This window comes from Thamnophis sirtalis, unplaced genomic scaffold (assembly GCF_051295495.1).
Source record: "Thamnophis sirtalis isolate CommonGarterSnake01/CBP01778 unplaced genomic scaffold, rThaSir2_p1.2 scaffold_4, whole genome shotgun sequence".
Classification (NCBI taxonomy): domain Eukaryota; kingdom Metazoa; phylum Chordata; class Lepidosauria; order Squamata; family Natricidae; genus Thamnophis; species Thamnophis sirtalis.
Genome location: NW_028261384.1, coordinates 48,101,002 through 48,125,077, shown reverse-complemented (window position 1 = coordinate 48,125,077; position 24,076 = coordinate 48,101,002). Strand labels below are relative to the sequence as shown.

At 38.2% G+C, this 24,076-nt stretch overlaps 2 protein-coding genes across 5 annotated transcripts in view; one reads left to right on the top strand and one right to left on the bottom strand.

Moving 5' to 3' along the window:
- Positions 1–1,769, top strand: part of TOP2B (DNA topoisomerase II beta) — a 56,138-nt gene extending 54,369 nt beyond the window's left edge. For both annotated transcript variants that reach the window (XM_087712871.1, XM_087712872.1), the window contains 2 exons: positions 822–919; positions 1,302–1,769. In XM_087712871.1, coding sequence (XP_087568997.1) covers positions 822–919; positions 1,302–1,460 — 257 coding nt within the window. In that variant the 3' untranslated portion in view covers positions 1,461–1,769. The remainder of the gene's footprint in view (positions 1–821; positions 920–1,301) is intronic.
- Positions 1,770–1,817: 48 nt separating this feature from the next.
- Positions 1,818–24,076, bottom strand: part of RARB (retinoic acid receptor beta) — a 278,793-nt gene continuing 256,534 nt past the window's right edge. For 2 of the 3 annotated variants that reach the window (XM_087712874.1, XM_087712873.1), the window contains 4 exons: positions 14,256–14,432; positions 9,777–9,981; positions 6,561–6,719; positions 1,818–3,228 (listed from right to left, as the gene is read on the bottom strand). In XM_087712874.1, the coding sequence (XP_087569000.1) occupies positions 3,032–3,228; positions 6,561–6,719; positions 9,777–9,981; positions 14,256–14,432 (738 nt within the window). In that variant the 3' untranslated portion in view covers positions 1,818–3,031. The remainder of the gene's footprint in view (positions 3,229–6,560; positions 6,720–9,776; positions 9,982–14,255; positions 14,433–24,076) is intronic. The other variant, XM_087712875.1, reaches the window with a different exon arrangement.

Below are 24,076 nucleotides of genomic sequence, written 5' to 3'. Positions count from 1 at the left end.
TTTGTCTTGTCTAAATTATCCATTTTTATGTTTTAACTTCTTACATATTAGTTAATTTGAACAAAATTTGATCATATTCTTTAAATTTTGATGACAAGGAAAAACCTGGGTTTCCTTCAGTGCACCAATGCTTAGAAACTCCAAGAAACCTTTGTAAGCATTTCTATAGATAAAGTATAAAATTGTAAAAGAAAAAGCAGAATTAAGAGACACAAAATAAAACCAGCTACGAATAACAACTAAAAGTTAAAACTATATTTATTATTATTGAAGATCCAGGCAAGTAAAAAAAAAAACAGAACAGCAAATAATAGATTTTGGGGTATTAATTATGGTTTTAGCCAATCAGAAAAAAGGTGTTTCCTGTAACTATTGGTTGCTATAGCATTTAAGAGATTTCGGTCTATATTTTAATCTATTAATATCCTATTAAGGATAGTGAGTTGGTAAGTTTGTTTTTATTAATATAATAATTAAATTGGTATGCACAATTTCTCAAGAATAAAAACATACAGCTTCTGTCTGTCATTCAATCAAGGACCTTGCTTTGAGAAATTGGTTCTAGTAACAAATAGCAAGGAATGTTGGTTCTATTGGATTAATTATTATATGGAAAGAATAGTAAGTATTTAATAATAATAGTAAATAATAGTAATTCCTCTAAAAAAATTATATTTAATGATTTCTAAAACTTTAAATTTTATTTGTTTACTATGGTTATGATGATTGTGACATCCATTCAGTTGTATCATTCAGTTTTACCATTTATTATGGTAAAACACAATGAACTGAGGTAGATTCTCCCTTTAATCTTTTAATAGGAAAAGGCAGGGGAGCGAAAAAAAGGAAAATATCCGGTTCTGAAAATGAAGGTGAATATAACCCTGGAAGAAAATCGCCCAAGTCAATTCCGAGCAAGGTAATTTAACAAACTGCTAGATACATTTAGAGGTTATTAATAGCAATAGCAATTAGACTTATATACCGCTTTACAGCCCTCTCTATGCAGTTTGCAGAGTCAATCTATCGCCCCCAACAATCTGGGTCATTTTACCCATTCGGAAGGTTGGAAGGCTGAGTCAATCTTCAGCCTGGTGAGATTTGAACTGCCAAATTGCAGGCAGCCGGCAGGCAGCAGAAGTAGCCTGTAGTTCTGCAACCAGTGCGCCTCTTAATGATGAAAGCATTGTAAATATTCATGCGTTAGCTTGCATAAATTGTCTTTTTAATTGCATCTTAATAGCTTTAAATGGCTACATAACTGACATCACCAGTAACTTTTAATAATTATTTTAAAACAGAAACTGAAGAAAACAGCCTTTGATCAGGATTCTGATGTAGACATTTTACCATCTGACTTTGCTTCTGAAACAACTTCCAGGCCACGGACAGGTCGCGCAAGAAAAGAAGTGAAGTATTTTGCAGAGTCTGATGAAGATGATGATTTTCCTATGTTTTAATTAAGTGCTGAAAGAGCACACAACCTTCCAACAAATATCTTATGTTGTCCTTTTCTGTCGCAGACTTTTTGTACATTTGACTTATTTTATGTGATGTAATTGATGGTTTTTATTATTGTGTGTAGGCATTTTAACATTTTGTTCTTACACTTACAGTTTTATGCTCTTTTTTACTCATTGAAATGTCATGTGTCTGACCGGCTTGTAGAAATGTTCTAGAGAGCTGTGCAAAAAGCACACATTTTAATTGTCATGGTTGCAAACGGCAACTTTTTGAAATGAAGTTTAAACATTAAAAATATAAAACCATTTACTTGTGTATAGAGCTTTCTCTAAATAAATTTTGTTTATACAGGGTCAAAATAAATATATTTTATTTTTTGCCAAGATAATTCATGGAAAAAAGTAAACAGCATATGAACATAGAAAGCATTGTTAAACAATCTCAATGTACAAACAGAGCCAGTGAAAGTACATCACAGATTTGCTAGAATATATAAAAAAAATCCACTAGTGCTTTTAATGAAACCTAAAAAAAAACCTGACACTTTAAAAAAGTGTAACAATTCTACCACATTTTCACTGTTTTATGGTGATTAGCAAGGTCATTGAGACAGATTCCATCATCTGTTTCAAGGTGTTCCAGTGCCAGTCCTGTGATGCCACAGAGAGAATGATAGGACTGAGGAACACTTTCTCCAGAGTGGTTTTTTTCCCACTAGTGCCACCGATTCAGAGGTAGTGATTATGCCTGGTTATTATTTCACCAAGTTACCTAATAGCTTGTGAAAAAGTAAAATAACACTGTAAAGTGTTTTTGCCTTTAAGGCTATAAATGAAGTAAAATTTCAGTATTTTTAAAAGTAGAGAAATCAATAAAGTAAGAAACCCTTTGTATATATTTAAAGTGACATTAACAATAGAACAAATTATGTTCAAATAACTGAGCTGGCAGTTACACTCCCACAAAAGTTACTTCTGCTAATGCAGTGAAATTCTTTGATCTTTTGCTGGGAAATAAGTAATACACTGAGGTCTTTAAAAAGAGCAATGATAAGTTTTCATCCTAACTAAGACTGTCTTTTAAAATGTTCTTATCCAGACAAGTATGTTATCCATTTCTAAGGGATGTCTTGGGCATTTCATGTACACATTTAAAAAGGGAAAGCATCAAACATCCAGGATAAAAAGTACATATTCATATATTTTATATGTACAAAGTCATCAGAAATGGTATAACCACGACTTTTAAGCCTCTTTGAGATCAATCTTGTCACTTGCAATTTTGGATATTCAAAAGAAGTAATAGCAACATATCAGTTTGTTTATTTCATGAAATCAGAGATTCAGAGCACAGTCCTACAAATGTAGAGAAGAAATGGAACTTACTCTGTGTGTCAGCGCGCACGCGCACACACACATACCTTCACACAATATAGATACATATGAACAATTATTGGTCCTTTTGGGTTGTAGTGTCTGTAAAAGTCCAGAAAACAAGCAGCCGTAGAGAGAATATGCTATGTCATCCTTGTGCATCAAGAGTTAGGAATTTCATTAGAGAAAATGTCTTACTGCACCAAAGGAGACTGAGTGACGCTGTTATTATCTACCAAGCTTGGGGAAATACTTGGACTGTGCTCTGCTGTGGTCACTGTTGAGCTTGGTGTCAATGGTTCATGTCCTTCTGAGTTCTCCAACATTTCCTGGATAAGAGGTGGCATAGATCCAGGGATCTCCATTTTCAGTGTAATAACACGTTCAGCACCTTGTGAATTGTTCAGCAAAGGAAAAAAGAAATGTTTAGTATGTTGGAATTTTTTGCAGTCATACTTCACTTTTCTCAGAGGATAAGAAATTTATGTACTATTAATACTAATACATAGAATAATCCACTTATTAAATGGATTATTGCAAGAAACCATGTCTATGTTTGAGTAAGAGCAGTAGGAAAACTATTTAGGTGTTTGATTAGAGTGTTTCCTATATATTCAGAGCTGGTAACTAGGAAAAAGAATCAATTAACAATTATAAGGTAGAGATTTTATAAACAGAAAAATGACCAAAATTTAGAGAATGGATTATAAGGCCATCTTGCTTCTTTGGATATCTGTAAAACTAAAAAGTACTATTTAGATGTATTGTTTGGATGGCCATATAAACAAGCTGCACCTGGATTCTTATGTGCAAAGTCTTAAAATTATTGTTAAGGAGCAAGAAATCAAAAGTTTATTCAAAATATGATAAAATCATAGCTGTGAATTTTTATTTAACTGAGTGCCATATTTGAGAAACTATTAAACCTTATGATAAAAAGCTAAAAAAAAGCTAAACAATTATAGAGAAATCGTATAATGTGAAAGAGGAATATTTTCAAGATGAAATAACATGTTTCAAAACATGGAGTCTTGAAAATCAGGGTTTAGGGAAAATGTCTATGTAGCAGTTTTTTGGAATTTTTAAAACTTTTTCATTAATAATTTTAAAAAATCATGCAGTCATTCAGAACATTCAATTTTATTTTGTTTTATTTCTATTTGATAAACTGCAACAATTCATTTTAACTAGCAGAAAAGTACTTCTGTTGAATTCAATTAATCTTTAGTTAGTATAGTCAACCTTTAGGAACCCTTTTGGATTACTCTTGTTTTCTGAACAATGTTCAGAATAAACAGGCCTACCAACAAAATTGATCATCTTAGCAAAAATATGGCAAAAAACTTTTGTTTACATACCTGTTTATACTAAAAGATATGATTATTAAAATGTTGAATTCAACTGCCTAAATTTCAAGGAAAGTCAAATATACCCACTTATGGTCATATGTTTCAATTGAAAGGCGCAAGTCATGAAAAGAAACATGTTCTGGTTAAGATGTGACATTTAACATTTGCACGTTATCTCTTAAAAAAAGGAGGTATAGCTTTGACTAAGCAGGCATAGTTGCCATTTTTATTTTTTGAGCTTCCATATGAACACTTCAGAATAAGTCTTTGATTTTTTCCCCCCTGAAATAATGGTATTCCTCAGCCAGTATAGTAGATTTAGCAATATCTATTACTGACTAACTTATCTTTATATCTCTGGTAGCTCATCATATCAGAAGTCTGAATCTGCTGTGTCCATTAACCAATTTTTTCCAGCCATCCCAACAACTCTGAAAGAAGTTGGTAATTCATTTTCCTACTTAACTCTTTTCGTCTTACCATTAAAAAAAAAACCTCTTCTAATCATGCAATCAGAATGAGTGGCATTACAATCATAGCTAGGTAGGCAGGATTTAAAAAGATCTTGACAAACTTGAACAATGGACCTTATCCAACAAAATGAATTTTAATGTGAAGAAAAGCAAAGTTTTACATTTAGACAGGAAAAATCAAAGTTGTAAATACAGATTAGGTGAGACTGGCTCAAAAACAGTAACTGTGAGAGGGACCTTGGAGTCTTATTGGATGATCTCTTGAATATGAGCCAGCAGTGTGCAGTAGCAGCCCAAAAGGTTAATACAATCCTGGGTAATACAAATAGACATAGAATCAAGATCACTTGAAGTATTAAGTATCACTTTATAAAACCTAGTAAGACCATATCTAGAATACTGCAACCAATTTTAATCACCATACTACAAAAAAAGGTATTGAGACTTTGGAAAAAGTTCAGAGAACAGCAACTAAGATGATCAAAAGCCCGGAGACTAAACGGCGGCAAGATTTGGGTTTGGCTAATCTAAAGAAAAGAAGATTAGCGGCAACATGATAGCAGTATTCTAGTATTTGAGGGACTGCCACAAAGAAGAGAGGGTCAAATTATTTTACAAAGCACTAGAGGGCAGGACACGAAACAATGATTGGAAACTAACCAAAGAGATAAGAAACCTGGAATTAAGGAGAAACTTCCTAACAGTGAGGACAATTAATCAGTTTGCCTTCAGAAATTGAGGGAGCTCCATCCCTGGAGGTGTTTAAGAAGAGACTGGGCAGTCACTTGTCTGATATTGTATAGGTTCTCCTGCTTAAGCAGGAGGCTGGACTAAAAGACCTCCAGGTACCCTTCCAGTCTATTCTATTCTGTTCCTGGACACAGGAGACTGCAGTGTGTTGCAGCTGCCAAAAGCCAAAGCAGTCCTAGGTTACATTAATAGAGTCAAGATCACATGAAATGTCAATACCACACTATAATGCCTTGATAAGACTATGCTTCAAATACTGTATCCAGTTTTAGTCACCAGGATGTAAAAAAGATGTTAACACTCTAGAAAGAGTACACAGAAGAATAACAAAGATGATTAGGTGATTGGAGGTTAAAACATATAAAGAATGGTTGATGGCATTAGGTATGTCTAGTTTAATGAAAAGAAGGACTAAGATGGCCTGATAGCAGTTCTCTTTACCTGGCTTTTTACATTTAATCCTAAATGTTACTACTTAACTTAAAAAATGATTCTGCAATGATAACTTTTTGTTATTGATGAGCTCATCATGATTATGTAAATCCGAAATTTACATAACTCAAGTTCAGGATCAAGATTTTGTTTTCATTAAGGAAACTGAATTTATGCAAACATAACAAGGATATCTAAGGGATTGTCATAAAGAAGAAGGAGTCAATCTATTCTTCAAAGCACCTAAAGGCAGGACAAGAAGCAATGAATGAAAACTAATCAAGGAGAGAAGAACTAAGGAAAAATTTCCTGATAGAATAATCAGTGGAATAACTTCTCTCTGATAGTTGTGGATGCTGGAGGTTTTAAAGAAGAGATTGGACAAACATTTGTCTGAAAAGGTATCCAACTGTGGCAACCTATAGGCCAGATGCATCATGCCCTGGCCACACCCACCCCAGCTCCATGAAGGGAAAAAACATCACAATATATCACGTGATGCAATGTGATGCAGCGAGTTTGACATCCATGATATAGGATTTCCTGCCTGAATAGGAAAGACATAGATCCCATCCAACTGTTATTCTGTAAAAGGTACTAATGCCTTTCTTAAAATGTACTTCTGTAACTCTTTTAGCATTAACCAGCTGGGTCAACAATTGCAATTGTCAACAATCTCCTGTTGACAATCATCTTCCTTAAAAAGTTATCAAACTTACCTTTTGCACTGATACTGCGCAGATCTGTAATTTTCATTAAGATTTTTGGAAACATATGAGGTTTGCTGGGTCTTCTTTTTCGGATGTATATTTTGAGAGCTTCTAGTAATGGCTCCTGTAGTTCATCTATTTTTGTTGGTTCTTCGAGATCCTGGCGGTCTGAGAAAGTATAATTGTTAAATGTCTGTACCCAAACATCAAACCGTTATAAACACATGCTATGATGGCTTCCTATTTTCCTTTGTTATTACTTTCCTTTGTGCTGGAGATTTTTTTAAAAAAATCAATTCCTACTTGTCATCCCTGTGGTAACATTCTTTGCACAACTTGTTTTTTTCTAACTGATGAGATTGCAACTGATGAACTATTTTATTTCCTCTTTTCCAGCTGTAGACCATTGAACTGCCAAAAGTAAATATTTATATAAATTCCAACATGAAGTATCCATAAAATTTTAATTTGTAAAACAGTAACATAAAACAACAACATAAATTTCAAAGATTAGTGTAATGTATATTCTTTCTTTTATATTTTTATTTCTTTTGTATCCCTGATCCCAGAGCAATATTGCCTTTGTGTGCCAGTAGGTGTCAGCAAAAGATTAAAGGAAAGCTAGATCTATTGCTTTCCTCCATTCATACTAAACACTGAAAATTGTTACTAATGCTTCCTTCTGAATGTATCAATCACAAGATTTTGTCTGAAGGAATATATGAAGAAATATTTAGATTTTGGCTGTGCTTTCCTCCAATTTTTTCCAACATCCAAACATTTTTAACTACCATAGCAATCCAATTTTGATTAGAGTTACTTTATTTCAAGGCATTTCAGTACCACCTTCTTTCTTTCTAATCCCTTTACACAGAATTCTCTGTTTCACAGTTACCATATCATGACCCCCTATTCTCTTCTTCAGCTACCACCAGATTTCATCTCTTGAGTTTAGAACATTAAGAAGCCAAAACAAATAGAAAAACATGACAGATAGCTGATTACTTGAGGGACTACCTATCTCCCCACTGTAGCTGGCCAAGCAAATCAATTCAGGTTCCTTCAATTAAGCAGTGCTACGTATCCGAACCCTGGGAGAATGCCTTCTCTTGATGTATTTACCCCTGCAGAACTGAACAGTCCCCATCCTACTAATGTTTCAAGAGACCAGAACACCTGGCACTTATCCAAGCCTTTGGTGGGGATGATTGAAGCTCCTTTTTAACTTAGGTAGGTTTCCTTTATTAACCCAGTTGATTATTCTACCACCAGTACCCATTTTTGTTTCTTATTTTTACTGTCACGTTTTAAATATGTGCCAAACTGCAAAGTCTCTGAGAATTGGGCAGCATATAAATTGAATATATATTAGCAATAAGGCTTTCTCAATATCTGATCGTAATTCGTAATTTAATGAGGTTATATGCGGCCTAAACCCGAAGGACTCCGGGCAGCTTACAAATATGAGATAAAATAAAATAACAAATAGGGGATAGAAACGAAAACAATTTAAAAACACAACATACATTCGGCTTAGCTGGGGGTTGGACCTGATTTATAGATCAACAGCCCCAGGCCTGCCAGAACAGCCAGGTTTTGGTGGCTTTTTGGAAGGCTGCAAGAGTGGGAAGGGTCCGGATCTCTGCGGGCAGATCGTTCCACAGAGCCAGAGCAGCTACAGAAAAGGCTCTCCCCCGAGTGGTCGCCTGACGGCACCCGGAGGAGGCGTAGCCTGTGAGTTCTTATCGGCCGTTGGGAGGTATGCAGCAGGAGGCAGTCTCTCAGATATCCAGGTCCAAGGCCATGTAGGGCTTTAAAGGTAATCACCAGCACCTTGTAGCGCGTCCGGAGACCAATAGGGAGCCAGTGCAGCTCGCGGAGGATAGGTGTAACATGGGTGTACCGAGGTACACCCGATATCGCTTGCGCGGCTGCATTCTGGACCAACTGCAGTCTCCGAACACTCTTCAAGGGCAGCCCCATGTAGAGTGCGTTGCAGTAATCGACCCTTGAGGTGATGAGGGCGTGAGTGACCATTCAAAGTGCCTCCCGGTCCAGATAGGGCCGCAACTGGTGCACCAGACGAACCTGGGCAAAAGCCCCCCTGGTCACCGCCAACAAATGGTGTTCTAATGTCAACTGCGGATCCAGGAGGACACCCAAGTTTTGGGCCCTCTCTGAGAGGTGTAGGCTAATAGATGGAGAATCTGGACTATCCTTGGGAGGAAACATCAATAGCCACTTGGTCTTATCTGGATTGAGTGCCAGCTTGTTCACACCCATCCAGACCCTAACAGCCTCCAGGCACTGGGACATCACTTCCACTGCTTCGCTGGCACGGGGCAGACAGATACAGTTGAGTATCGTCCGCATATTGGTGGTGTTTAATCCCGTGCCGGCGAATGATCTCACCCAGCGGCTTCATGTAGATGTTAAATAGGAGGGAAAACAGGACCGAGCCCTGCGGCACCCCGTATTTGAGGGGCCTAGGGGTCAACCTGTCCTCCAACCAACACCAACTGCGACCTGTCTGAGAGGTAAGAGGAGAACCACCATAAGATGGTGCCTCCCACTCCCACCTCCCCCAGTCGTCGTAGAAGGATACCATGGTCAATGGTATCGAAGGCCGCTGAGAGGTCAAGAAGCACCAGGATAGAGGAATATCCTCTATCCCTTGCCCGTCAGAGATCATCGGTCAGCGCGACCAAAGCAGATTCGGTGGAGTAACCAGGCCTGAAACCTGACTGGAAGGGATCAAGATAATCTGCTTCATCCAAGGACCGTCGGAGTTGAAAGGCCACCACCTTCTCAACAACCTTCCCAACAAAGGGGAGGTTGGAGACTGGACGATAGTTTTTAAAGATAGCTGGATTCAGAGAAGGTTTCTTAAGGAGGGGTCTCACCACCGCATCCTTTAAGGGCTGTGGGAAAGATCCCTCCTGTAAAGAGGTGTTAATAATTCTCTGGAACCAGCCTCGTATAACCTCCCTGCTGGCCGAAACCAGCCAGAAGGGACACGGGTCCAGTAAGCAGGTGGAAGCACTTACCGCTCCCATGGCCTTGTCCACTTCCTCAGTAAGGCAGGAAATATCCTGCAATAGCTAGCGAACTTCCTCCTGCTTCCATGTTAACCTCATCAAAAATTAAAATCCTGTTGGCAAAATCTGGAGCAATGATAGCCTAATCAACCTATTCCACAATTAAGCTGATGTCTTTCAAACACACCTCCACAAATTAAGCAGATGGCACTAAGTAGGCCAGTTTCAGTGTCATCCATTTCCAACGGCAGAAGCTGATTGGCAAATGTGAACACAAGATCTGTCAGGGGACCAAATCCAGCATTATGCATCTGAGTTCGGTTTAGCGTAAGGCCATCAGAAAAGGTCATTGTGTCTTGTTCAGGGGTGTATCTTGTGCAAATGCGAAGGATCTGGGAAGGAAGGAGGGAAAGGAAGAAAGAAAAATTATGTCAATTCAGGAAGGTTAAAAATGATGGGTTTTGCAAATAATCGTTATAGTTATTGCCTCCATCAATGGGTTTGACTAAACCAAAATCTCTCTACAATTTTGGAACCACCACTTAAATAAATCCAACAGTGTACATCTTATGCCATCAAATACTAAATGTTAACTCAAAGGTTAAGACTCAAGTATTGTGTTCCCTCAGAAATACTTATTTGAAATAAAATAATTTAGGTGTTTTAGGCCAAATGCTCATTTTTTTCCTCTAACTTTTCTATATAACAATTGTTTTCATATGTATCACATATGTCTTAATAAGAGGTAAAAATTATCTGTCTGCCATTATTGCAATTTTTCTTTCAAGTGAAGAAAGGGAAGGCGATGTATTATAGACTACAATGGAGCACCCCTGTCCATTCAGGGTTGAAATTGATCAAGGTTTGTTCTCTCTGTTGGTTTGTTAAATGTTTTTGCCACCAATCTTGCAGCAACTGTGGATGGTTTACAAACATCAAAATGAAACCATAAATACATATAAAATCATATAAAATCCAATAAAGTTGTAATAAAAATACAGGTAAAATAATATTATTAAGCAGAAAACAAAACACTGCAATGAATTTAATTTATAGCAAAGTGTATCCTGATTGAATATTTGAGGTATTCAAGTGGAAACTAGTCAGTCTTTCTGTTGTGTTCTGTTCTGGATTCCTTACAGGAGAAGTCTCAAAACTCAGCAACTTTAAGAACACTCAGAATTCCCCAGCCAGTTGAAGTCCACAAGTCTTAAAGTTGCCTTACAGAACAGGATTTGGAGTTGAAGATCCAGATTACTCATTCTAATTTTGAACACTAAGAATCTTGCTAAAATTTATATGAAAAATCACACTGATGCTGGAATTTGAAGGCTTGAAATCTTACTCCTCTCAGAATAACAGAACAGAATAACAGGGCTGTTATTGGAGGTCTTTGGTCAAACCCTTGCTCAAGCAGAAAACCCTATAATATTTCAGACAAATGGTTGTCCAATCTCTTCTTAAAAACCTCCAATGTTGGAACATCCACAAGTCACTAAAATCATTTCACTAATTAACTATCTAACTATCAGGAAATTTCTCCTCAGTTCTAGTTTGCTTATTGTCAGAGATTTTACAGTATCCTTCTCCCAGGAGCAGGGAGGGAATGGGAATTTTGCAGTATTGTTCCTCTGCCATATCCACCAAGCCACACCACACCCATTAAGCTACGGCCATAGAACCGGTAGTAAATATTTTTGAATCCCACCCCTGGTACGGGTGGGTCAAGGGAGTGTGTGGCTGCGGTGCACCCTCCCCCATGCCCCAGGCAGCTTCAGAGAGGCCTTCTTGGTCCAAAACATGGAACAGGGGTGTGTGGCATTCCCCCCCCCACAGCCCGTTTCTTGTCCCAAGAGGCTTCAGGGAGGCCTGCTAGGCCCAAAACGGAGCACAGGGGTGTGGCCTTCCCCCACAGCCTGTTTTTTGTCCCAGGATGTTTCAGGGAGGCCTGCTAGACCAAAATGGGGCACAAGGAGAATGTCCATGCGCTGGGAGGGGTGTGTGTGGCAGGGGGTCACATGTTCATCGTATTATGGGTATGGGCACGCACACTTTCGACACTCGACAGCAAAAGGGTTAGCTATCATTGTGCTATAGTATACATTGTCAGCTGTGACACTTCTATAGAGAGGTGTGTGCCTTTCGAAATCATATCCAATCAATTTAATTTTACCACAGGTAGACTCCATTCAAAATGTAGAGGCATGTCAGCAACAATCAAGAGAAATGGGAGGCACTAAAGCTACATTTCAAGTGTCATTGCAAAGGTCTGAATACTTATGCCAATGTGGCATTTCAGTTTTTTCTTTTTAATAAATTTACAGACATTTCTAAAATTCTGTTTTCACTTCGTCATTATGGAGTACTGAATGTAGATTAATGAGAAAAAAATGAATTTCAACAACTGTAGAATAAAGCTGCCGCACAACAAAATTGACAAAAGTGAAGTCTGAATACTTTCTGAATGCACTTTATCTGTAATCAAGAATAATCTTTCATCTTTAGAGAAAGTCCTGCAAGAAAGAATTATACCATAATTAATCCTATAATGCAAAAGTGGACAATTTGAACCCCTAGTTTGAAACAGGACATAGTTTCATTTCATGTGGTTTTTTTTTTGCCTGATAGCAATCAATTCAGACTTCTCAGCAAGCAGAAGAGAGATAGGTCAGGGGAAGAGAAAACAAGCATAGAAAAAAGAAAAGAAAAAGGAGTGATCGGAAGAGCATAAAGCAGGGGTGTCAAACTCTCATCGTCAAGGCGTCATCACATGATGTATTGGGACTTTTTTCCCCTTCACTAAACTGGGCAGTGGTGGGGCCAGCACGTGATACATCCGCCCCACAAGTTTGACACCCCTGGCGTAAAGCGATATTCAAAAAAGTAAGAATGCCGCACCTACCTAGCTACTTCTACTTTTGGCCTCACCCAAACAGTGAGAACATAAAGGATCACATGATGATCAGATATACACGAGAGAAATGTCTCCATTCCTCCAGAGAATAAAGTTGTCCAAAATGCTAAAGATGACACATATCTATATGAGATATATTACCATCTGTGCCAAAAGCTTGGTCCAATCCTGTCTGGGATCCAGAAAGGTTCTTGAAGCAAGGGAAGATTATAGAAGATTATATCTGGCTGCTGATAAATTTTCCAGGAAAATAGCAAGAAGCCTCTTAAGAGTGAAGAGTTGGAGAGAAGCTAAGCTAAGAAAATTCCCTCTTATCTTTATTTAAAAGAGCCATACCAGCAGTAATATAGTAACCATTTATTAAGCTACTTTGCCTTTCAACTGCAGTTCAACTTCCTTTTCAGAATTCTTCATCAGGTATGCCAGATTTTATAATTCATGGCATTACTTCACTGTTATGTTACAGCAGCATTAACTATGGCAGGCAAGTAATTGACAATAGGTGTGTCTGTCTTGAAGAAAGAGCATACACAATAAAAAGAAGACTAACAAATGTGAAAGCCTAGGCAAAAAAGGACTCTTCTACGTGCATCTTTGAGGTGCACGCTAATCTCCTCTTGCCTCTTTTCTTCTCATCATCTTGTAGTAGTGGTAGTAGAACTTGCAAGAAAAGGAAAAGAAGCTACAGTACTTACCATATTTCCCTTCCTAGGATTTTGTTAGAAATTTTCAACCAAACTTTATAGGTTTCTGGTAACATAATATTAATTATTTTAGTGGGCAATGTTTCTATACAAACCAAACTTCAAATCTACTTAACAAGAAGCAATTAGGGGAATTAGTTCTGTATTACTACTTTACCCTAAAACAAAGATAGGGAATGTATGGTCCTTCAATTGTTGCTGTTCTGGCTAGAGCTAATGATATTAAGAGCCTGCAGAGCACAGACTCTCCATTCTGTCCTTAAAAATGATTAATCACATGCACATGAACTCTCACAACTTTTACTAAGGATCACAAATTTATAAGATAGGGGCAGTGTCCCTGAACTTTAAAAAGAGAAACATTTTGGATCTTAGTGCTACAAATTCTGAACAGAAAAACTACATTCTTCAGTTCCGCAATACATCTCTTTCTGATCCTTTTGTTTACCTCTAATCATGGGAGAAGAAAGGCATTCAGTTTCAATTTCCAATTGCTTAAAATTGACAGTCTCTCTCCTTAGAACTTGTTTGGATAGATACAGGGAAATTGGGAATTGGCTAGTTACAGCTCTTTTGAGCACCTTTTGTTTCCTAGAGCAAGGTATGAGAAATACCATTAACTGCAAGAACTTATTTTAGTGTGAAGCAGGTTCCCTGCCTCAAATGAGTATTCTCTCTCCCCCCTCCCCTCCCTCTCTCTCTTCTTACACACTTATTCTCACATACACACAGCAATGCTGTAACATGAATCAAAGTGACAGCCTTCTTTGTTCCCAAGAATGCCTCTGCTTCATTTAAAAGTGTGCTTGCCTGACTATGCTAGAGTGAATGGGGATGAATATGAAGAAGCTAGAGAAAACAGTAGAAATATTATTGCTAGATTGTTTGCTATATAAAAATGCAAACATTTCCATGGCACATGCCCATCCCCAAAGATTATTGTGCCTGTTATCTTTCTATTACCAGTATTCATCAGCAAGACTCCTCCTGAATACACTGATTTGGAAGCAAAAGTGAACAGAATACTGTAAAGAGACAAGTTACATACCAAAATGTCCAAGCAAGCAGCCTTAAGTAGTGTGATCTGGTCTGCAATTGTCAAACTTGTGAAACCAGGCAATCGTTTTGCAAATTCCACTATTTTAATAATGCACTTTGTTGCAAGTTCACTGAATTTGTCCCAAAGCCCAAGGTCCAGACGAACTCTATGGTCCGCACTAGAGTTCTAAAAAGAACAAAATGAATCAATTGCTGTGACAAAATGTAGTTGAATCAAAGACCCTCTAAAAGAAACGTATCTTAACAATTTCAATATCAGTGAGATTTGCGGTTGAAATCCTTTTGTTTTTTAATCTTGTTTAGTCTTTCCTTACATACTTTTCTTGTGCTTACGATTAAAGGCTATATCTGTCCAATGGGTCAAATAAATGAGAGCATTTCTAAAGGTTGCAGATCTTCCTTTCCCATTTGGTACACAGTGTCTACACTAAAACCCCATCCTTCACTGTCAGAACCAAGGAATTAATTATGTGTAACCAGAAGAATGGTTTCCATGTGTGGGAAAAAGAGCTTCATTTTGCAGAGTACACTTTCCATGCAACGTGACCTCTTTTAACATGCTTATAGGTTCAGCAAATTAGTAGTTCAAGTTAGCCTTTTTTCTCTATGGCTCAAAAAGCTTTTACATCTCTGAAAAAAATAAATTTATTATGAACAAAAGAAGAACCATTTATTAGACAGAAGAAAACAATTAGGAATTCCTTTTCTTTTCTCCCTGCCAAATATGGCATTTGATAATAATCTCTTCTACCTTGGGTTCAAAGTTCTTCATCTACAAAGAGTTGTCCACTGAGAAAATATATGCTAGATCTTTACATAGTACTATGCATATGTTGGTGCAATTTGTACCAGTTGAATGTAATCAAAGATGCATAACCACTGGAGAGGGAGAGTATAGTAGAAGACACATCTCCCCAAGCCGTTGAGACTAGAACAAAAGCCAAATCTGATTTATACACATTAATTGTAATGAAAATTAAATCAAGTAATCATAGTTACTAGAGTTATTCTCCAATATATCTTTCCATTTGATTAGATTAAAGTATACAATTTGACAATAAGCTCTGAGAAGGCTCTAGCAGTCACCTGCAAAGCTATATAAACTATATTGCCCTGGAGCTCAGTCTGCATTATAAATGTTGAAAAATTGGGTAATATGCAATTTATGCAAAATTTGGTAATATGCAATAAGCAGCATCTTATGAAGAGTATTACAGTTTTGTGTTCTATCTAGATATTGTCTGCACCTGCAAAATAAAAAATGGAATAGCTTCTAAATTTGACTAAAGTTAGTTAAAAGAAAAACATATTCTTTCCAAAATGAATTATTATGGAAATGAACCTGAGTAGGGAGGAACAGATACAACCAAACTGTTAGAACAGGAAGTACAATATCACTGAACTATATTCTCAGGGGTTCAAGACAGCAGGGAAGGATGTCGGGATTGATGTTCCCACATCAGCTCCTAAAGTACTGAGGTCAAGTAACTACTCCTAAAATGCAGCAAGATATTCCTTTCTATCATTTCCAGTTCCAAATACACCAATGGTCCCCAACCTTTGTGGCCCAAGGGACCAGTTTCATGGAAGACAACTTTTCCACAGACTTGGGGTGTGGAGGAGATGGTTTTCTCACTTGGCTGCCACTCACCTCCAGCTGTGCAGCCAAGTTTGTATGTGGCTCAGGGATTATGGACTTTTGATATAGAGCATTCAATGTAGTGAAAGATTAGGAATGTCACAACGGCCTCTTAGAGACAGGACATGATTGGCACAGGAGTGCACCAATTACAAATATATGAAGAATAAAAATAGTGATCAGGTTGAGGTTTGAAAGACTTGGAAACGATACAAATACAACTAATGATGAACCACAGGCTGCGATGCAAGAATTATTTTAAAACACATGGAAATTTTCTATATTTGTTCCGTTTTACATTCTGGTTATATATAAACTCTTTTTCTGTGTGTTTATTTTTCTATATTCCTTATGCTGATCTTTTGACCATAACAATAAACTACCTGCATTGCATTACACTAAGGTAAATTAAGATGAGTGCCGATGTCTGAGCTATCTCTTTTTTCCTCAATTTGTCATATGCAGGAAACATAGATGACATTTATCCAGAAGGTAAAATAAAATAGTACTAAACACTTCCATACTTCACATCTACAGTTTCCTACATATATTGTGCAGAGAATTAAATTCCAATGTTGGATCTTATCCAGCAGATTATATTCTAGAGCTGCAACATGAGACACCGGGATGGGGGGCTTTAATGGGTTTTGTTTTGATGACTTCATACATTCCTTTTAAGGATTCTGCATCCTATAAGTATAAAGATTTACTTTATATCCTCAAGGACCTTGATGAAATTCTGCACATGGGGGATTGGGAGGATGGGAGAGATAAAAACAAGATGTGTTGGGATGTAATTAAATACAATAGCCAGTTTATATCCATTTTCCTAGAAAAATGGCAATGTAGACATGAACACAGCACAGCCTAGAGCTTGAAATTTATTCCACAGTAGGGCATCCATCTGGAAAGAGGTTGTTGCATGAAACCAGCAAGTACGAATGAAATTTTCAGCAGGATCTTCCCAGCTCTCTTTATCATGCTTCCCTACCATCCATGCAAAAAAAGTTAAATGCATCTGTGTCTCATGCAATGACTAACAGCTCTAAAAAAGCATAAATCTAATTTGACTACTATGCAAACTGAAGAGAAAAGGCTATGAATAAAGAACAAAGTTACTTTGTTGCTTTACTGCCCTGCTAAGTCAAGAGAGACTCCAACTGAAAATGGCTAGATGTGCCATAACTATGGGAACTTTAGCCAGAAAGCATTTGTGGCTTTCATTTGGTAATGGGCATTTAAAAGTACCTCTATAAATATAGTTTTAGCAATTTCCCTCCATACCGAATGATAAAATCAAGTCAGCAATGACATGCCAGCCAAGTAATAAGACAGGAATAAAGCTGGAAAGCACTTTAGTTCTGTTTTTATCAGTAAAAATGCACAAGCCTGTTGTACTGCCATTTGATATTTAATTTTTTTTTTAAGTTTTCATTTAAGCGGTGTCATTGGGTGTTTTTGTCACTATTTGCTGCACCTCTTACTAAAAAGAGAAAGACATAGAGATCACAGAAAATAAAACAACACAAAGAAAAAAAAGGATCTTTCTTTATTTTCAGATTTTTAAAACATTGCCTTTATTACTTTATATGTTACTCAAAGCAGTAAACATACATAAAGTCCTTCCCCCTATTTATTTATTTATTTATTTATTTTGCACAACAACCCTATGAAGTAAGTTGATCTGAGAGAATGAGTGGTCCAAAATCACCCAGCCAGCTTTAATGACTAAGATAGGACTAGAATTCAGTTTCCTGGTTTCTAGTTTGGTGCATTAACCATTAGACCAAACTGCCTTTTTTTTTTTTTTTACTGATTTCCACTTGCCCAACGAAACAAACTGAATTTTAGATTAAGAGGAGATGCAAATTTTTGAATCTGTAAGACGAGCCTGAGCAGCCTTTTTAAATTGACTAATGATTTGCTGGGAATAGCATGATCAGTAGGACTGAAACAAGACATAAGTAGGGTCAGAGCCAAAAGACAGTATACCCACGCTTCGAGAACTCTCTGTCCTACATGGTATTGGACCTGGGTACTTGAGAGACCGCCTCTTGCCAATCACCTCCCTACGACCAATTAGATCCCACAGATTAGGCCTCCTCCGAATACCATCTGCTAGCCAATGTCAACTGTCGACCTCTCGGGGGAGGGCCCTCTGGAACAATCTCCCCGTGGAGATCCGGACCCTCACCACCCTTCAGGCTTTCCGCAAAGCCGTTAAAACCTGGCTGTTCCGGGAGGCCTGGGGCTGATGAGTTCCCCGCCCCACTTAAACTGTTGTGACTGTTGTTTTGTTTTAACTTGTCTTGTGTTCTGTTTGTATTCCCCTTTCCTTTGGTTTGTTAGTCGCCCTGAGTCCCTCGGGAATAGGGCGGCATACAAGTTGAATAAACATAAACATTCCAACATTCCGTCACATTTACTTTTGAATCAGGCCATCACCCTATATTATGTGGCATGTAAGATTCCTGACTTATAGACTTCTCTAAGGAAAAAAGATGAATATTGATGATAGGTAAAGGTTCCCCTCGCACAAATATGCTAGTCATTCCTGACTCTAGAGGCAGTACTCATCTCTGTTTCAAAGCCAAAGACCCAGAGCTGTCCAAAGACGTCTCCGTAGTCATGTGGCCGAAATGCCGAAGGCGCATAGAACCTTCCCACCAAAGTGGTTCCTATTTTTCTACTTGCATTTTGTAGGTGCTTTCGAACTGCAATGTTGGCAGAAACTGGGAACTCACTCAGTTATGCGGCGCTAGAGATTCGAACCTGATCAACAAACTCAACGCCTTAGCCACTGAGCCAATGCGTCCCATTTTGATGATAGGAGATTCAATTTTTAGGGAATAATAAATAAATAAATAATAAAATAAAATAAAAATTAATAAACAAGACCAGTCTTATTTCATTCTGTGACAAAGTGACTAAATTAAGAGACCAGCGAAATGCTGTGGACATCACATACTTAAACTTCAAGCAAGGCTTCAACAAAGAAGACCACAACCTACTTCTTGGTAAACTAGAAAAATGTGGGATAGACAGCATCACCAGCCCATGGCTTAGTGATTAATGGTAGTACATCCACATGGAGAGAAGTAAGCAGTGAGATACTACAAGGCTCTGCTTTAGGCCCAGTATTATTCAATATTTTTATAAATGTCTTAGATGAGGGAATAGAAGAAGAACTCATCAAATTTGCAGATGACACTAAGCTGGCAGGAATAATGAACAATCCATAAGACAAGCTCAGGATTCCAAAAAATCTTGACAGACTTGAACATAGGGCCCATACAACAACATGAAATTTAATGCAAATAAAAGTAAGGTTTTGCACCTAGGCATAAAACGCAAAGATTAGGAAAAACCATGCTAAAAAAACAGTAACAGTGAGAGGGACCTTGAAGTCCTAGTACTGGTGCCACCAACCTTTCGGACCTCAGGGACTGTTAAATTCATAATTTTAAATCCCGTGGACCACTAATATGATCTGCCCAATGACTGGCTGGATGGGCGTGGGTCATGTGACTGGGTGGGCATGGCCAACTCAATGTCACTCACATCAAGGGTTCCTTGTCAGCCTCTACTCACCCCTCCCAGCCACTCTTCGCCTCCCCGCCTCGGCTCTTTAGGTCCCCAACAGAAAGCAGTTGTTGAAGCTAAAGAGCCACCATGAGAAAGAGTTGGTAAAACAGCTCAGTTCAAATTGGATATAACCAAGAAGAAGGCTCAGTAGAAACACCTTACTCAGGACTACCAGCATAGGCTTGCCAAGCGGATGGAAGACCTGCAGGAGTTCAAGGCCAGGTACCGGGACCTGGAGGCTCAGCAGGCTGAGATGGTCAGCCAATTCCAGGCTATGATGCAGTCCCACTGGAACAAGGTCTTCCAGCTCATCACCACCAGCAGCGCTTCTCTCCAGCCTTCACCCAAAGACCCACACCAAGAAGCCAAGCAGACACCAAGTCGGAATTTCTGCGCCCCTCTGACCCATACAAAAAGATCCCAAAGGGGGAGACTCTCTGCAGCAACACAAACATTCATTGCACATATCCGTCCTAGGGGCCGTAGTTTAAGGATCCCTGATTTAGTGCAATATAAAAAATGGAAATATTTTTTCTGTGGACTACCAAAAATTCTCACAGACCACCAGTTGGTGACTGCTGTTCTAGTGGATGATCACTAAACATGAGCCAGCAGTGTGTGACAGTAGCAAAAAAGCTCATACAATCCTTGATTGCAGCGGCATGGAATCAAAATCACATTAAATATTAATATGTTTATAAATCCTTTGCAAGACCACACCTGGAATACTGCATCCAGTATAAAACCATCTTTATAAAAACATCTTTGATCACTACTTTATAAACCATCTTCATAAAAAAGACCCTGAGATTTTAGAAAAAGTGCAAAGAGCAACAAAGATGGTTAAAAGCCTGGAAACTAAAACATACAAACAATGGCTGCAGGAATTGGGTATGGCTAGTCCAGAGAAAAAAAGGACTGGGATGACATATAGCAGTATTCCAATATTTGAGAGCCTGCTGCAAACAAGAGAGGGTCAGCGTATTTTCCAAAGCATCAGAAGGCAAGACAAGAAACAATGGATGGAAAATAATCAAGGAGAGAAGCAACATGGAATTAAAGAGAAACTGCCTAACAGTGGAAACAATTAACCAATGGAATAGATTGTATTCAGAAATTATAGGTACTTTATCCCTGGAGGTTTTTAAGAACAGACTGGACAGCCACTGTCTGAAATGGTATAGGGTCTCTTGTTTGAGTAGGTAGTTGGTGGTAGTAGTAGATGGTTGAATTAGAACACCTCTAAGGTGCCTTCCAACTCTATTCTGACTGATTAACTGACTGAATGACCCCTGTCACTTATGGTATTGTTTGTAAGGGCTTAATATTTATTGTCTTGCCCACCAAATATCAAATATTCAGTTCAGAGTTTTTACACTACAGGTAGTCCTTGACAGATGACCAAAATTGGAACGTGATTTGGAAAAGATGGCAAAGCCCTACCAAAGAGCCTCCATTCTTGCAATCCTTGTGAAGCCTCTTTTTGCAACACCATTCATGAGCTGGGTTATCAGTGGCTGGAGAAAAAGAGCAAAGATAAATGTGGCATTTTACCTATGTTAGTGGCAAGATAAAAGGGTAAAGTCTATTGGACCATGGAAAGTTTGCAAACCGGTGGTTTGGGCACAGTCGTGGGTTCCAGATCCTGTTACAACTGGTATGGTGCAATGGGGCCCGGCGTCCCGCCACATGCATGCATGCAGCACGCATGCAGCACACACACAGCATGCACGCAGAGCGCGCATGCGTTCTTACCTCCTGCGACACTCCAGCTGCTTGGCGGAGCGTTACACAGGCGCCATATGCTCCATGCATGTGTGCATAAGTGCCAGAGAGCTCAAATACAGGAAAGGAGCTTGGGCAGGCAGGTGGGCCCTCTGGAGCACCGTACTGGAACGGTACCCGGTGCTCCTGGCAGGCACCGGTACTCCCGTACCAGGGGGTACCGCCTGCAACCCACCACTGGTTGTGTAGCAGGCTGTGACTTCCCAATTTAGAGAAGTCACTGAATGTATGGTCATAAGTCAAGGACTACCTATATATCAAACTGGTCTTTCTGAAATTCATCTTGTTTGTGAATCACAGACCACAATCCACCAGAGAAATAGATGTGCTTCTCAACTGTATGTTTATCAAACATACACCCCACATTCTTAGAGAAAAAGGAGACTGGTAATTCACAATAGAAACTTCAAGATGCCAGAAAAGATCTGGTTTTCCTATGACAGTGATGGCGAACCTTTTTCACCCCGGGTTCCAAAAGCACACACACAAGCTATCACACATGCTTGTGTGCCCACCCCCATAATTTAGTATACCCCTGCGCCATGCCCCCTGAGCATGCGTGTGTGGAACCCCGCCCCATTGCCTTGGGCATGGCTTTCTTGGAGTCTGGGAAGGGGAAAACAGGCTCCCCCCCCCCCCAGAGACCAGATATGACCCATTTTCAGACTTCTGATGGGCCCGGTAGATCCGTTTTTCACCCTCCTCAGGCTCCAGAGGCTTTGTAGTAGCCTGGGGAGGGCAAAAATGGCCAAAACATATGTGCGCTGGAGCTGACAGAAATGTCACTTGTGGCATACGTGCCATAGGTTCACCATCATGTCCCTATGAGATTCCGACTCCCACAGTTGAATCACACAGAGAAAACAAAAGCTCATTAAAACCTCACAAAACACTGATGCTCATGTACAAATCAGGTGAAACAATATTCACTTTTGTGATGTTCAGTTGTCTTTTGGAAAAAAAGCACCTTTTGACAATATTCACTTATAGAACCGTGTTTCTTGGGAGTATATATATGGGAGTATATATATATATATTCATGCATAAAGTGTTTGGATCCTTTCAGAACAGATAGTTTCCTCCCAGCAGCTATTATCAGAGAACGATATCAAAATATCCCCTTTGAACAGAGACTGGGTTCATCCATGAAGAGATAACGGAAATGATTAAATATATTATTTCATATTGTTCTCTCTATAATGCATGCTCACCATCAGTGGTGGGTTTCAAAAATTTTTAGAACCTCTTCTGTAGGTATGACCTGCTTTGTGGGAGTGGCTTGCTGGCCATGTGACCGGCTGGGCGTAGCTTGCCAGCCACATGACCAGGTGGGCATGGCCAACTTGTAAAATGTGGTGAAACTCACTTAACAACGCTCTTGCTTAGCAACCAAAATGTTGTCTCAGAAACATGCAAGTCTTAAAGCCATCAAGTTACAAGACCCTTGCAACCCCAACCCTTTAGGAAAAAAACCTAGGGGTGTTCAAACTTGACAGCTTTAAGACTTGTGGATTTCAACTCCCAGAATTCCTCCTCTCCCTATACATCTTGATGATGTGCAGACGGGTAGGGGGAGGGAGCTGGAACCGGCTCTAAACGGCACTGTAGATTTGTGGAACCTCTTCTATAGAAGAGGTTAGAACTGGCAGGAACCCACCCCTGCTCACCATAATAATGCTCACCATGCATTATTATGTCTATTCTTCATTAAACATCCTGACTCATTCTATCTTATGTTATTACTATCTGATCAATCTGATTTCATTTTGTTATTCACAGCTAAGTATTGCTCTATAAATTGTACAGTACACCTTAGTACCTCTTCCAATCTTTCTTAAATGTTTTAGAAGGTTGTGTATTTTTCTTTTTATCTTAATTAACTGTGATTTTTTTGTTTTATTTGCTATTCTGTTACTGAATAAAAATTGATTGATTGATTGATTCTTATTTCTTTCCTAGTTCTTTCTTGTTCAAGATTTTGATCTTCTTATCTTGTGTGACTCACAGGATTTATTTCAATTTTATCCTCTTGAATTGACTTGATTATATAATGTCTTATTCTGCTACAGTGTAGCAATATACCTATAACATGTATATGTATGTATATACAAAGTGTATTTCTAATTTTAGTTATACATATTCTTATTGGGAAGTTGGCTGCCTTGTTATTTATCCACTAGACACTGAATTATATTTTGCAACTCAACACACCCAACTTTTGCTTTTCTTCCTTACATTTCCACTTTAAAAATGGTATTTCTGTTATCAATAGGACATACAATCTATCCAGATTAAAATTTCTTTTTCCAGCTTCTTTCACCATTTTCAAGTAAAATAAAATAAAACCATCTAAATTTCCTATTTCCACTCCATCACATATGCTGTACCCAAGATATACTTTTGTTTAACTGATTTACTATTATCAGTTGCAAGAATTTGTTTACGAGTTCAAATTTGTTCTATTTATTTTTGGTCCATCAACTAAATACTATTGTTCAGTTATTTACTGGACTATCCAAGCTAGATCAGTGAAGTTATAAAGGATTCTAATTTAAGGCATGTGATTGTACTATAATAGGCATGGTCCTTCTAGATCAATCTAATTCTGAGATTCCATCCAATCTTCCAGTCCTAAAAATAAAATAATAAAATAATAAAATAATAAAATAAAAAATAATAGAATAATAAAATAATAAAATAAAAAATAAAAAATAATAGAATAATAGAATAAAAAAATAAAAAAATAATAAAGGAATAAAGGAATAAAGTAATAAAATAATAAAGTAATAAAATAATAAAAT